Here is a 13,156-nt window from a genome sequence, read left to right as displayed (position 1 = left end):
TTCATTTCGCGAGTAAACTAAGAAGATTAAATTAAGATTTCAAAATCTCTAACTCTCGACGGGTCCTCTTTCTCTTTCGAGAATATTAATTAATTATGAAAACTTTTAAATATTTTAGACGCTAATTTCATTCTTATTTTTAGACAATAGATTGTAAAAACTCAATTAGCGAAAGAAAAATTATTCTTGGTATATACGTATATATGTATATATATTAGAAAGAGTTTATTTTTCCAATGAATTCTTTAAAAACTGCTCAAAAATATCAAGAAATCTTGTTAGGTAGATACAAGTTTATGTATTGGATTTATGAACGAATATATTTAACAGGAGAAGAGAGAGAGATTAATTATTCAAGCTTGCTTGGGGGAAATTTTATCACATTTATCCCATGCTGCTAAGGAACCACGTCTTACGGGGGTTATATCGTAAAATCCAAAAATAGTGGTCGACGCGTTGGTGTGGTGTGGTGGAGCCAGCGCTTCGCTGCAGTTTGCATAATTATCCAATAAAAAAGAAGGGGGGAAAAAAAAAAGAAGAACCTATGACGGTCTAAAATAAATAGAGCTATTCCAACGCGACGCATTTCGGGAATGCTTTATAACAAACGCATAACGATAATGAATTCTTTAATCCCCGATGTGTTTCAGAGCGGTCAAATAAATCTGACAAACAAGCGAGAACGCGCTCGAATCCGTGTTACTTTTTTTCTCTGGTAATGACATTTAAAATGCTGCGATGTGAAACGAATTTAATTTTTCCCAACCCAAGCTCGTATCTTAAAATCGTGTCATCGATTCGTTTTATTCAACTTCGATCTTTCACTTATATATAAACTGGACTGGATAAAAGAAAAATAGGAATAATTAAATTTAAATGAATGTTCTAACGAAACTAGAAAAAAAATTTGAAGCTAAAATATACGAATGGATGTAAATAAAATTCCCATCGAGATCTTTGAAAAATATATATTTTTGAGTGTAGAGGGAGAAAATTTAAAAAAAAAAAAGAAAGGAAAAGAAAAAGGAAAGAAAATTCCATGGATAGAACGAAGGGACGATTTTTCGAATCGGTCTGATATATAAGCGGGCTGGATGTAAAACATACTACCCCCGAGGGTAAAACGTACCCCTCATTATCCGCGTGTTCCGCACTTGAGTTACATCCCACGCGCATATACCCTTTATGTCAATTTGCATACTAAACTCGTTGAAACAACTAACAAGGATTCTGCTGCGGGTAGCATAAGCTACTAATATGCAAAATATTAAAAAGCCAATTTAGAATAAGTGAAAATGCGGGCTGGGTTGGTGAAACGAGAGCAACGATGTTATCAAATGGAACGATAATTCCTGCTAATTTCGTCTAACACGTGTCTACAGTGAAGAATGAGAGATACGACGCGCTTTTTAAAATCTTTTTCTTTTTTTTTTTTTTATATATAGAGATATATATATATCCATTAATCACATTTTTTTAAAACAGAAACCATTACAAAATAATTAAAAATATTATAATTTTATTGAAAATTTTTTATTACAATTTTAAATATAATGTTAAATTTAATGTTCAAATTGTGGATATATATATTGGAAAATTAAATCTTCTAAATTAATAATAATAATAGGATTTCATCAATATATTTCCAAATAGGGTCTGATAGGTGGCGCCGCGACTGGGAAACTTTCGTACTAAAGGATCCTAGAAAAGTAAAGACGTGTATTTTTTCTTTCAACATATTTGACGTATTTTCAGATATATATATTTAACAAAAAATTGTTGACTCTCGATAATGAAATTCAATTTTAACTATTCTTTAAACTTATATCAAATAAAAATCTTAACGACTATGAATTAGAATTTATCGTTCGAGAATTTTCAATTTCATTTTACGATAATCTTCGAGACGCGAATAAATTAAAATTGAACAAATAGCGAACAACTTATATTTCGCTTTCAATATTCCTAAATGAAAATAATAATCCAATTACCATTGTTAATTAAAATGTCGTGCAAGAATACGATAGGATACGCAGTTTTCGCATTCATTCATTGAATCCAGGTCGTTGAAAGTAGCATGAAGTGTAATAATATGGAGTCGCAGGATCGATTGTCGTAGGCACGGTGGACCTCGATGCAATAACCAACGCGGCCAACACTGTAGATAATCGTCTCATAATTCACATATCCAGCGTCATTATTATTCATACTTGGAGTGAGACCACAGTATGCAGGAAGGCAAATTGCCAGCCAGCCTCGCAAATACCACGCTGCACTCCCATACGTAGCTACGTAGGAGTTTAGCTTTTCATCGAGCATTATGTAATTCCGTTATGCGCCAATATGTGTGTGTACGTGTTGGTTCCATCGTGAAAAGTGAGTGAATTTACTTTAGAAGTTAATAACCAAACCTGTAAATGCAATCCTCTCGTTGAAACGTTGATCGTATCGCGGAAATGTATGCCCTTAAGATTATCTATTCGATAATAATAATGCATAAACACCTACGGATAGATAAAATCTTTCTTGGAATCTTTCCAATCCGTACATCGATCGGTTTAAGATAAAATTTTAAAGCAATTCAATTTTGAATAGGATCGATTTAAGTTATTTTAAAGATTTGTAGAAACGAAGCGAGGCATCGAAATAATTATCATCGACACCTGTGTCAATTTCCTCGTGCGAATTATTTCTTTATAATCCACACCTCGTAACAAATTCAATATAAAAGTTTCGATCGAAAGAATCCGCGAATTCATCCATCGTGGATGATCGATCGAGTCCTTCCCCCCGTTTCATATAAATCGTCATCAATTAAATCTCGATTATCTTTTTATCTTCACCTACGCTGCCCATATTTTTTTTACACGGTTTTTGATGGGCAGAAAAAAAAGAACGGGAAAGGGATTGGAGCGATCACGCGAGCACCCGTGAACGGTTATCGCATCGCTCGAGCGGAAGTTCAGCACCGTTGGCCGGAAAAAAAATAACCGGATACGCACGTCCCTGTAATTATGCTTCGTAAAATTCACGAGTTTTCTCGCGTGCCCGGCCCCGGCTAGATTGGATCGTTCGTGGGGATGAGACCAGACGTAAAATTTAAATCCCTTTTGAGCGGCGTTGGAAGCCTTTCAGGGGGTTACGAGTAATTTCCTTCCTAACTAACTTGCCGTTTTCGAGCGTCGCGTTAAAACTTATCGATCCAAGAATTGCTCGCGCGTTGATCACTCCTCGTTGCGAGTTTACGATTCCCTTTAAACGACGCTCGATATTAATTATCCACAGCACGAACAACTTTCATAGATATCTTTGGAATAAGAAAAGAAATATTTTCAGAGATCCACCTAATTTTACAAAAATCAAAATTCGATATTAAAACAAAGAGCATCGTTTCTCCTGTTTCTCGATCCAATTCGACTCCGGTTTCGATCGGATTCTTAGCAAGAAGGGAAGATCGATTTCGCGGAAGGATCTCGATCCGAGGGGGGAGGAGAGATGGGGCGGCCTGTCGTCTCATCCTCCGTCAAATGAAAATATGTCAGCGGCAGTCGGTGGCAGCCGAAATCCGGATGCGTTTCTCATCAGCATGCGAAAACTTTGTTATTTGTTTGAACACGTTCAATTATGCATGCGCAATATGCTGACGGTTTTCAAGGGTGCCGGGGCGGGATGCGGACAGGGGGAGGAGGGGGGAGGAAGGAGTCAAGGGTGGCGGGGAGGAAGGGGTGTATTACGTCGGAGAAGAGGAAAACGGCGCAATCCTATTGAAAGGGTGCTGCGCGCCCCCGTTTCGGACGTAATTGAAATAATAATAAAGCGTGAACGCGCAACAATGAGTTCCCTTCTCCAACTTCCCTTCGATTCCTCTCTTTCTTTCTTTTTTTTAAATAGAGCAAGAGGAATAATGGGACGACGGAACGAAATTATGGAAAATTAACCGAGTAATTAACGCGGAGAAGTTTTTTGTTTGAAGTGAATAGAAAGATTGACGATCGGAATTATTATAGTTCGCAAGTTTGTTCAAACACTCGATCATCACTCGAGCAAAGGTTTTCATTCTTCTCATCCTTTTCCTTGGATCATCGTATTTCTATATTTCTTCGAAGAGAAACGAACGTGTCCGCTTTTCTCGATACGAAAAAAGAAGTTGCAATCTAATTACACAATAACAACACCAAGCCCTCCAAAGCTGCAATAGTTATCGATATTAAACACAGACTCGAGAGAGCCAGGTCGGAAAATCAACCCGGTAAAATATTAAACTCGACGACAGGAATCAATAATAAATAATCAATAATCTGCAGGAAGTTCGCATAATGGGTTCCGGGCGGAGGAATCGAGGGAGGGAGGAGGAAGCTTGGTCAATTGGAAACGGGGTGACCGAGTTTCGGGATTCCTGCCGCTTTCAAACGCGTCATCGGGCCCGAGAGCCATATCGGATTCTTTGCCGGACTCCGTGGAATGCATCGACCTTCCCAACCCCGCGTTTTTCCGCCCGTGGGAAGGAAGGAAATAATTCCGAATAACTTGGCCGATTCCGCGCCTCCTCTCCACTCCTCCTTTCTCTCCTCTTTTCTCTCGGTGTAGACGGTGACCCGGTTCACGCTCACGGGTGAACAGTCGGCTAACGACCGCGCTTGCTTCCAAGCCTCGCGCTGGTTAAAAGTATACGTGAACGCGGCTCGAGAGGAGGAGGAGGACTTGTAAAGACTGTTTGATGGTGTTTGATGGAGTGTCGGAGGAAGAGAGGGGGGATAAAGCGAGTTTGAATTGAGATACGCGGATCGTAATTCTCGTATCGGACGTTTCTTTTTTTCGTGAATATTGCACGGAGTAAATTTTAAGATAAACGTGCGAAGAATTTATATAGTCGAATGGTTAGATTTTGATGGTGAAATTTCAATTATTTTAGAATACTAAGACGATGAATTTATTAGAGTAGAGAGATTACCGTTGTTTGAAAAAATACGAGGAAAATGTAAAGTATAATAATGCAGCTGTTCATTTGTTACGTTGTTGTAACGTGGAGCAATATATTATCTCTCTTTACAAGCACGCACGTAATTTATTTCTTGCATCAATTTCGGAGCTTAGAACGAGCTTGGTTGGTACGGAAACTTTTAACGATAACAAATACGTTATCGATTAAACTAAAAATCATCTTACGTATTTTTAATCTCATTCCTCCTCGTCTTGAGCATCGATCTTGTCGATAAATTTCTTCCTTCGTAATATAAAAATCTCGACGTGATTTAAATACAAAAAAAGAGTATGAATTAGCAACAAGTTGGAAATCACCGAGGATTCGTTTATTCGTTTATTTATCGATCTCGACTCTCGTGGAAAATTCTTCGCAATTGGGAATTGCGTGGGATTAACGTACGCATTTACACCTGAATACGGTGCGCAATATCGCGCGTGTACGAAGCGGGGACACGAGGCGCGGACACGTCGAGACCTTAATAGGTCGGTCTAAAAGGGATTCGTGGTAGGAAAGCTGCACGAGAGCGGAGCTCGGTCCGACTGTTACACAGCTGCATTTTCCAGTTGTTCCACGTATCCAATTCACCCTTTGATAGCGCTGACCCAGATTCGTGGCCAGAACAAACACCTCGAAAAGCAATCGACAACCTCTTTCCACGCAATTAACTCCTAACACATCCGCGCTGGAAGAATTTCTTCTAAAAAGGATTCCTCCATTTGCCGCAATACGTCTTTCTAACCCCCTTTCTTTCAAATATTATCGTCTCCACTGCGCGATATTATTATTATTATTGTTGTTGTACATCTGGAAATGTTAAAACTTTAATCATCGCGCTATGAAAGAATCGTTCGTTTCGTTTCGTTCGTTCGTTTTGTTAAGTTTGCGCTACGTTTACACGCTGTGCAGCGGCAGATTAACAATCCTTGGCGTTTCGATGTCGCTTCGGATGCGTTGACGTTGACTCGGGGCCAGCTAAGGAGACTGGCTCGAGACTGTAACAAGGTTCAGGATTGATTAACCGTGGCGTTGGAGCGACGCGCGAGCAACTCAACTCTACTTGTGCCAAGTCTGGGCAAACGAGTCGACGTCTCGATCCTCCTCTGGCGGAGGATCATGCCTGGCCCTTAATTACGCTTGATTAATAGCTTCTTCGACGGATTGTCGGCCGGCTTAGAGACGGCCTGTTTAACGAAGGTCTACCATAATTTTTCGGCTCGAGGGGGCTAATTTTCGGTTCCCGCCGCCTTTCGAAATAAAACGTCAGAGACGGGTCAGTGTTCCTCGATCGATGGAGTGGAGAGATAGTTGGAGGAGGCGTTTTCTTTTTTCCTTCTTCTTCTTTTTGGTCGTTTAAAGTGTCGCGCGTAGTTTCTTTCCCGTGTAAACAGGGAAAATAAAAGTTTTCTTCGATCGAGATTGAAAGGATTCGAGTTTTGGATTGGCAGCTCGTTGGAAGATCGTTAACCAATTACGTTACTCGTAATTGGAAATTCTTACGATATTTATTTCTATTTTAACTTGATTCTCTGCACGTGACGAACGTATCTTGAGAAAAGAAGAATAATCGAGCGATCAATTCCTTGAACTATTCAAAAAAAGAAACGAGACAGAATTTCCGCGGTTCAAAATCTTCGTGAAATTTCGAGGAACGAAGCTCTCTCTTCTCCTCGAGTCTTTGATATCTGGAAACAGGAAACGGTTTCAAACGAGAGGGGAAATGACTTAGCTGTAATCTTCCGTTTTTCAACGGGGCTGGCCGTCGAAACGGGCAACGTATAGCACCGAAATAGATTACAAACGTAATATTTCAGCCGTCATAAATATTCCCTGTTGGAAGTTGGACCCGACCCTCTCTTTCGCTCTCCCCTTCTTTCTTTCTTTCTTTCCTTCTTTCTTTCTTTTTTTCGACCGAGCTGCTTTCGCAGGCCGCCGGTCGCAAACGTCGCGATCTAATTGGGATAAGACGGATTTTTGTGCCAGGTGGCCCTTAATTGGCCGGCCATCATTACGGGTGGTCTCGCGGTTCTAATTACTGTAGCCGCCTGTACGCGCGCGGCCTTTATACGGCCGTGGGTATACACGCCTCTCAAAAGATTTTCACGGGTGCAGAGAGAGAGAGGAAGGGAGGGAGGGAGGAATGAATTATTTATAACGAAAGGCGACCAGCTTTGCCAGCGTAAATGCTAACGTTTCGCGCGCAATTTTCTTCGCGTAGTTATTATTATTTCGATTTTCCACGATCTTTCTTTTCTTCTTTCTGCGGCTCGATTCGCGAGAAATTTGTGGAAAAATGGAGGAGGAATTGTTTTCTCGTTTTTTCTTTCTATAAAAATAGGAAAGATTGTGTCGAAAGAAGAAAGTTGTATCGCAAGTTTTGTTAAAAGTAATGGCAAGATTATGATTCTGGAATATGAAAATTGAAAATTTCGTTTGAAACGGTTTCTGGTTTTCATTTTTATTTTATTTTCCTTGCTCTTTGAAATTTTTCTTGGATTCGAGAAGATAGATAGAAAGGACGAATCGTAGAAATGAAATCGCTCGATTAATCTTTAATGGAAAGTTTATTGATTTTTCATAAAATCAATTATTTAAACAACGTGTATACAACGTATATAACAATAATAATAATAATAATAATAATATTAATAATAATAATATATATATATGTATAAATAAAATAATCGCTTTAAATTTTATTACAAATACAAATTGCGATAGAAAAATAAATAATATACACCTCTGATGTATCCAAATTCTTAACCCAAATTCTCTTTCGGATACACTCTCCTTTCGGGATACACAATCGACAAATTTACAAGTACTGTCACCGTTGAAATAAAAATTATTGATTGTCGTATATCCGTAAAAAAGAAAGAAAGAAAAAATCTATATAATAATAATATCGATAAAAATATATATTTATACTCGAAGTGAAATGTAAAATGGTATAAATAAGGGGATAAAACACAGAGTGTTACAAATTCAGTTTGCTTCAATTTTCTTCCGCTTCTACCCCATAGTAATTCCATTCTTGAATCTCTGCCGAACCGAAGATGGTGAATACAACAAATGCAGACATTTGTGCAATAATTGTTATCCAGAACACGTATCTCCATCGTGCCATGGTATGCTGCGTTGTAAATATAATGTTTCGATTAATAAAAAGTGATACGTTTATTGCGTGATAATTATTATTGCAATTCGCTTGTGCGAATATTTAAAAAGAAAAAAAGGAAATAACAAGACTAACAAGAATATTAAGAATAATAGCATCACGGTTAAAGACGGAAAGAATAAAATGAGCGCAGTTTATATTCCACCACGTGTTGAGCTAAATTCAATCTCGAGTTTCGTATAATTTATAAACGACGCGTGTGTTCAAACATTGACCGCATTGTTATTTACAATTTTTATTCATTACTTTAATATTTAATGTTAATAAATCCCTAATCTATCCTGTATCGTTCATATTACATATTAATTTCACACAGTCTATCTTTTGTATAAAAATAAATCGATTGGTTAATTAACCAATGTTCGATGTTCAAATTGCACCAAGTTTAAAATAAATAATATTACGTGATAGTCGAAGATGCGGTCAAAGACGTATATATGAGAAATAAATTTGATCGGAGAAGTCGGGAAAAATGTAAAAATTTCGGATACTTGGTAAAGATAGATTGAATTCTCGAAAATATCTTCTGACGTATGAATATTCGGATCTCGAGACGAACTTCTTCCTCGAATACTCGATCAGTAGCTCGTAAATATTTCCATTCTGACTGATTGTATTCGAGAAAATTCGCCTCGAAAAAGAAAAATACGATTCTCGAAATCTCGGAATATCCGTCACAACGGAACCAGGAAAGGAAAGGAATCTCGTTCATCGAGATTTCCATAATTTCCATAATTAAATATTCTCCATCAATTGTACACACGCAAAATTTCTCTGTAAAAATTTCATTTCTAGTTTCCGTTTCGACGATCATTTCCCTCGATTCGATTTATCGATTGTTGAAAATATTTTCAGAAACAGATCCGATATTTTCGAGTTGTTCGATTAAATTCGATCTTCTTACCCCAGCTTCCGTGAGCGCGCCCACTATGGCTGGCAAAATAAACGCTGAAATAGTTCCCGGAGTATTCGTAATACCCATTAAAATTCCAGCATAGTTGGGCGCCAAGTCGTTGTGGTTGGCAAGATGGCCGACAAAAATGGAACCTCCTAACATTACGCTAAGCATCAACAATATGACAGCGATTACTCGGTAGCAACCGATGTAGGCGATAATAAGCAGGAAAAGACTGGGTGGGATGCAACCTGTGAAAATGGATTAAGAATTATTTCGGATACCGAGTGATGGAGAAAATTTTAGTTTAACCAGAGTTCGAAGAACGAAGAAGAGCAGAAGATGAATAGGATTTTTTTTTAGATTTTCACTTACTCATCCCCACTGCGATCTTTCGTCCACCGGTTTGGGTCCAATAATTTCGTGCTCTGCCCCAATCCAGAAACCTTCCCAAGATCGGGTTCATTATTGCGGCCAAGAGATACGGCAAACAGCTCAGAATTGCGTTCTGGTAATTTACCAAACCGATATTTGACAATTGCGATTTAAGCCTTATAATTAATTAATAAAACTGATCATCCCACGAGTGATATTAACGAGAAGGTTATATATATATATATATATATATATATTTATTGCTTCATTTAATAATAATTATTTCATTTTAATTTTAAACAATCGACTTGTAGAATCCTGATCTTTTATTTTCATAAAAAAAGAAGATTTATGGGATATTTATAATATAAAATGATGGAGACTCACGGATTGAATGTCGAATCTCAGAATCTTGTTCATGTACATGGGCAGCTGCGTGAGCAGGAAGTACCAGGCAAAGTTTCCGAACGTGTTGGTGTAAATGAGGGCCAGAAACGGGACCGACGTGAAGATGGCCTTCCACGGCACCTTCATGTGAACCGATTCAAGTCCACGATGCCCGTACGAGGTCACTATGTAGTGCCTCTCCTCCTCCGATATGTAATACTGCGTTTCCGGGCTCTCGCGGAAGAAGACGAGGAAGACGACGCACCAGATCAACGAGAGGGCACCGTGTATGTAAAACACTGCCTCCCATCCGAGGGCGTGCAGTATCATTCCTGACGTCAATATGGAGATGACGGTGCCGATCGACGTCCCGGAATAAATAATACCGAACCATAAACTCTTCTCCTCGTAAACGACCCATCTGCCAACCATGATGGCCACTATGGGAAGATTGGGCGCGCTCACCACGCCCATTACGAATCTCGTGACGTAAAGTAGCCACAACACGGGCGCCACTACTGGAACTATCAGTGTCAAAATCGCGTTCCCCAGCACGCAGATCAGCAGGGCGTTCCTCGAGTTGAAGCTGTAAATATCGGATATCGTGTTATTATATCGCTTTCTTTCGTCAAAGAATACGAGATAAATTGAGAAAAATATATTGAATATTCGAGCGAGGAAAATATGGAGGGGATATCTTTCAACTTGGAACAAATTTTGACTCTTGATCGATTGTTGGACGATTCAAAGCTTGTTGTTCAGCTCGGTTATTCGATTATGATCCACTCACCGATCCGCGAAATATCCGCATGGGAACATTCCTACCAGATAACCGGCGAAATAAATACTTATGGCCAAGCCACGCTGCGTCGAAGTCCATTCGAACGGACCCTCTATATCGATCACTTCTGCTATAGGAACGAAATCACATTCGTCCGAGGCGTCTGATATTTCGTCCGTGTGCTTCACCATTCCGACCACAGCCACGGCTATGTTGACCTTCAACCCGTAGACGATCATGTTCGCGATGCAGATCATTATGGCGAACAAATACCTCACGTATCCCACTGCATCGTTGCAAGAAATATATAAATTGTGATTAAAAGTATACGTATAAAGGAGGAAGAAGGAGAGCGCGTTTCAACGAAGGAGAATGGAAATATAGAGCGAAACGAAAATTAAATAATTAGAGCTTGCAAACGTGCGTATCGTGGACAACACTTAAAGATTTCGAAAGGTTTGGCGGGAAGAAATTGTTATATCGGAAGAAAGAAGCATGATTGTTGTTAACGTTCTATCTTTAGGTGGGATAGGGATGGAGAAATATTAATTTTAATACGATAATAATGGTGTTTGTGGAGTGGGTATGAACGATGCAAAAAAATATTCTTCGTATTTGCTTACCCATCTTTCTCGATCTTCCTTATTTTAATCCTCCGACCGACAGAAATTCTAATTCTCTTGCTTACTCGTTGACGAGCACCACGCTTCTCATTTACAGCAGTTCAGCAGACAGCTGTTGCGTGTCTATTTTCCTTATCGATCGCGAAAATCGGTTTCGTCACCTCTATACATCCACACTCTACTCGTCGATGTTTATCGAATTATGGTCGAGAGTATGAGTTTCTTCTTGTTCGGATGTATCGGTTCCTCAAGATGAGATTATACGTCAATGGTTCATTCATCGGAATTATCGTGTTTCCTTTGTTTCCTGTATCGATGTAAAATATCGAGTATCGATTATGCTGTCGAGGAATTTGCTTCGATATTATTTTTTATTTATTTTTTTTTATTTTAAAAGCGTTCCACGGATCCCTCTGTAAATCTGTTATTAAACGCAGAATTTTTATTTCTCCTTTCTTTTTTCTTTCTTTCCTTTTTTTTTTATTTTTAAGTTATATGCCGCCAGAGATTCGATAGTTTGACCTCGTTTCCCAGTTCATTCTAGCGGCAATATCAATTCTTCTTTTAACGTTCGTAGCGATGTTTAAAGAAGTATCGACCGCTTAAAAGTTTTTATTGTGCAACGTCAACCTGTTGAATGCTCCTGCTATGTATATACGTTACATTTCCACCGCTTACTCTATGAATCTAGTGACATTAGCGATTCCTATCAACGGATAAATCGCCATAAATATCGAATAAACGCCGCTTTTGCCGTTGTCGTGGAAATTTCAGTTGCATAAATTTATTAGCTCTTCTGACGAGAACAATCTGATTCGGTTTGTATGTTCGTGATACGTCAGTTACTATATTATTATATATAATACACGCAATTTTTTATTGCATATTTTTATTCGTACAATTCCTTTATTTTACGATAAAATTGTAACGTGATTTTTATTCGGTTTAAGCTGTCGATTTTGTTATTTATAATCTGAGAAATTATCACTTAAATTAAATTATCAGATTTATTCCGATTCAAATATCACGTTCGAAATTGGAATACGTAAAGTTTTAAATGAATTTAAATCGTATAAAATATATATTGATTTTATTAAGGATTATTAAAATTTTATTTGTGCAACTTATCAGTTACGAAAATGAGATTCAAATATTTCGCCGTATCTGTTAAATTAAATTAAAGAAAGAAAGAAAGAGTTATTATGAATATTCTTTCGTACGTGTCGCGAAATCGTATCCTATTTCATCTTAATTCGAAGTCGAATGTTATTTCCAATACAATCTCGTTTCGTAGATTCGATCTGAAATTGCGGTGAATGGAAACGTAAAATGTCAGATATCAAGAATTAAGGTTAATAGATCTTATAAATTTATCCACGGATTCGCAGAAAATTATCAAATTAGATGGATAATCAGTTACGCAGATGTCCCAATACATTTAATCCGGGTGGAACTTATTAGATATAGTGATTTATACATTTATCACGCTCCATTTGCGGTCTGCTTAATAGGAGAATAAAATTAGACTCGCGGCATTTCATGATTCATATTACATTATGTGTTTAATCTGGCATTAACATAGTGTAATGTTCGAATAAATCGAATGCATTTCCTCTTAAATAAAATATACATATGTATAAATCATTACGTATTATTCCTCCGATTATAAGTATCGACACACGAACGAATGTTAATAAATAAAATAATATCTTAACAATAATAACGAAAAATGCTTGAATACCAATTGTGTAATAATATCACGCGATCATCGCAAAATCGAACACCTATTTTAATATACTTACTTATGTATGCATATTTTTGCTCAAAATATTTTTCTCTCGCGTCATACATCTAAATCTATATACCCTACTATATTACAGAAGAAAAAAGAAAAACAAATATTCTTTCACACGTGCACTTAGAAATCATTGTTTTC

The 13,156-nt window shown here is 37.9% G+C and overlaps 2 protein-coding genes across 2 annotated transcripts in view; one reads left to right on the top strand and one right to left on the bottom strand.

Annotated features, from left to right (window-relative positions):
• Window positions 1–13,156, top strand: part of LOC113219185 — a 491,184-nt gene that overhangs the window by 109,790 nt on the left and 368,238 nt on the right. The gene's annotated exons all lie outside the window — the stretch shown is intronic.
• LOC726578 (putative inorganic phosphate cotransporter) lies at window positions 7,728–11,545 on the bottom strand. The gene is made up of 6 exons (XM_001122304.5): window positions 11,221–11,545; window positions 10,607–10,883; window positions 9,817–10,402; window positions 9,430–9,562; window positions 9,064–9,305; window positions 7,728–8,114 (listed from the first exon to the last, which is right to left on the bottom strand). The coding sequence occupies exons 1-6, from the start codon at window positions 11,222–11,224 to the stop codon at window positions 7,977–7,979; spliced, it is 1,380 nt and encodes a 459-aa protein (XP_001122304.3). The 5' UTR covers window positions 11,225–11,545; the 3' UTR covers window positions 7,728–7,976.

Source organism: Apis mellifera, linkage group LG1, assembly GCF_003254395.2.
Source record: "Apis mellifera strain DH4 linkage group LG1, Amel_HAv3.1, whole genome shotgun sequence".
Classification (NCBI taxonomy): domain Eukaryota; kingdom Metazoa; phylum Arthropoda; class Insecta; order Hymenoptera; family Apidae; genus Apis; species Apis mellifera.
The sequence above is the reverse complement of the archived record's forward strand: the minus strand, read 5'-3'. Positions and strand labels throughout refer to the sequence as shown.

Bases quoted from the DNA above. Each gene is read 5' to 3' on its own strand.
- LOC726578 (XM_001122304.5), bottom strand. The intron at 9,306-9,429 runs GTAAGTGAAAAT...CCATTTTCACAG, and splicing joins AAAGATCGCAGTGGGGATGA to GTTGCATCCCACCCAGTCTT. The intron at 8,115-9,063 runs GTAAGAAGATCG...TTTACAACGCAG, and splicing joins GCGCGCTCACGGAAGCTGGG to CATACCATGGCACGATGGAG.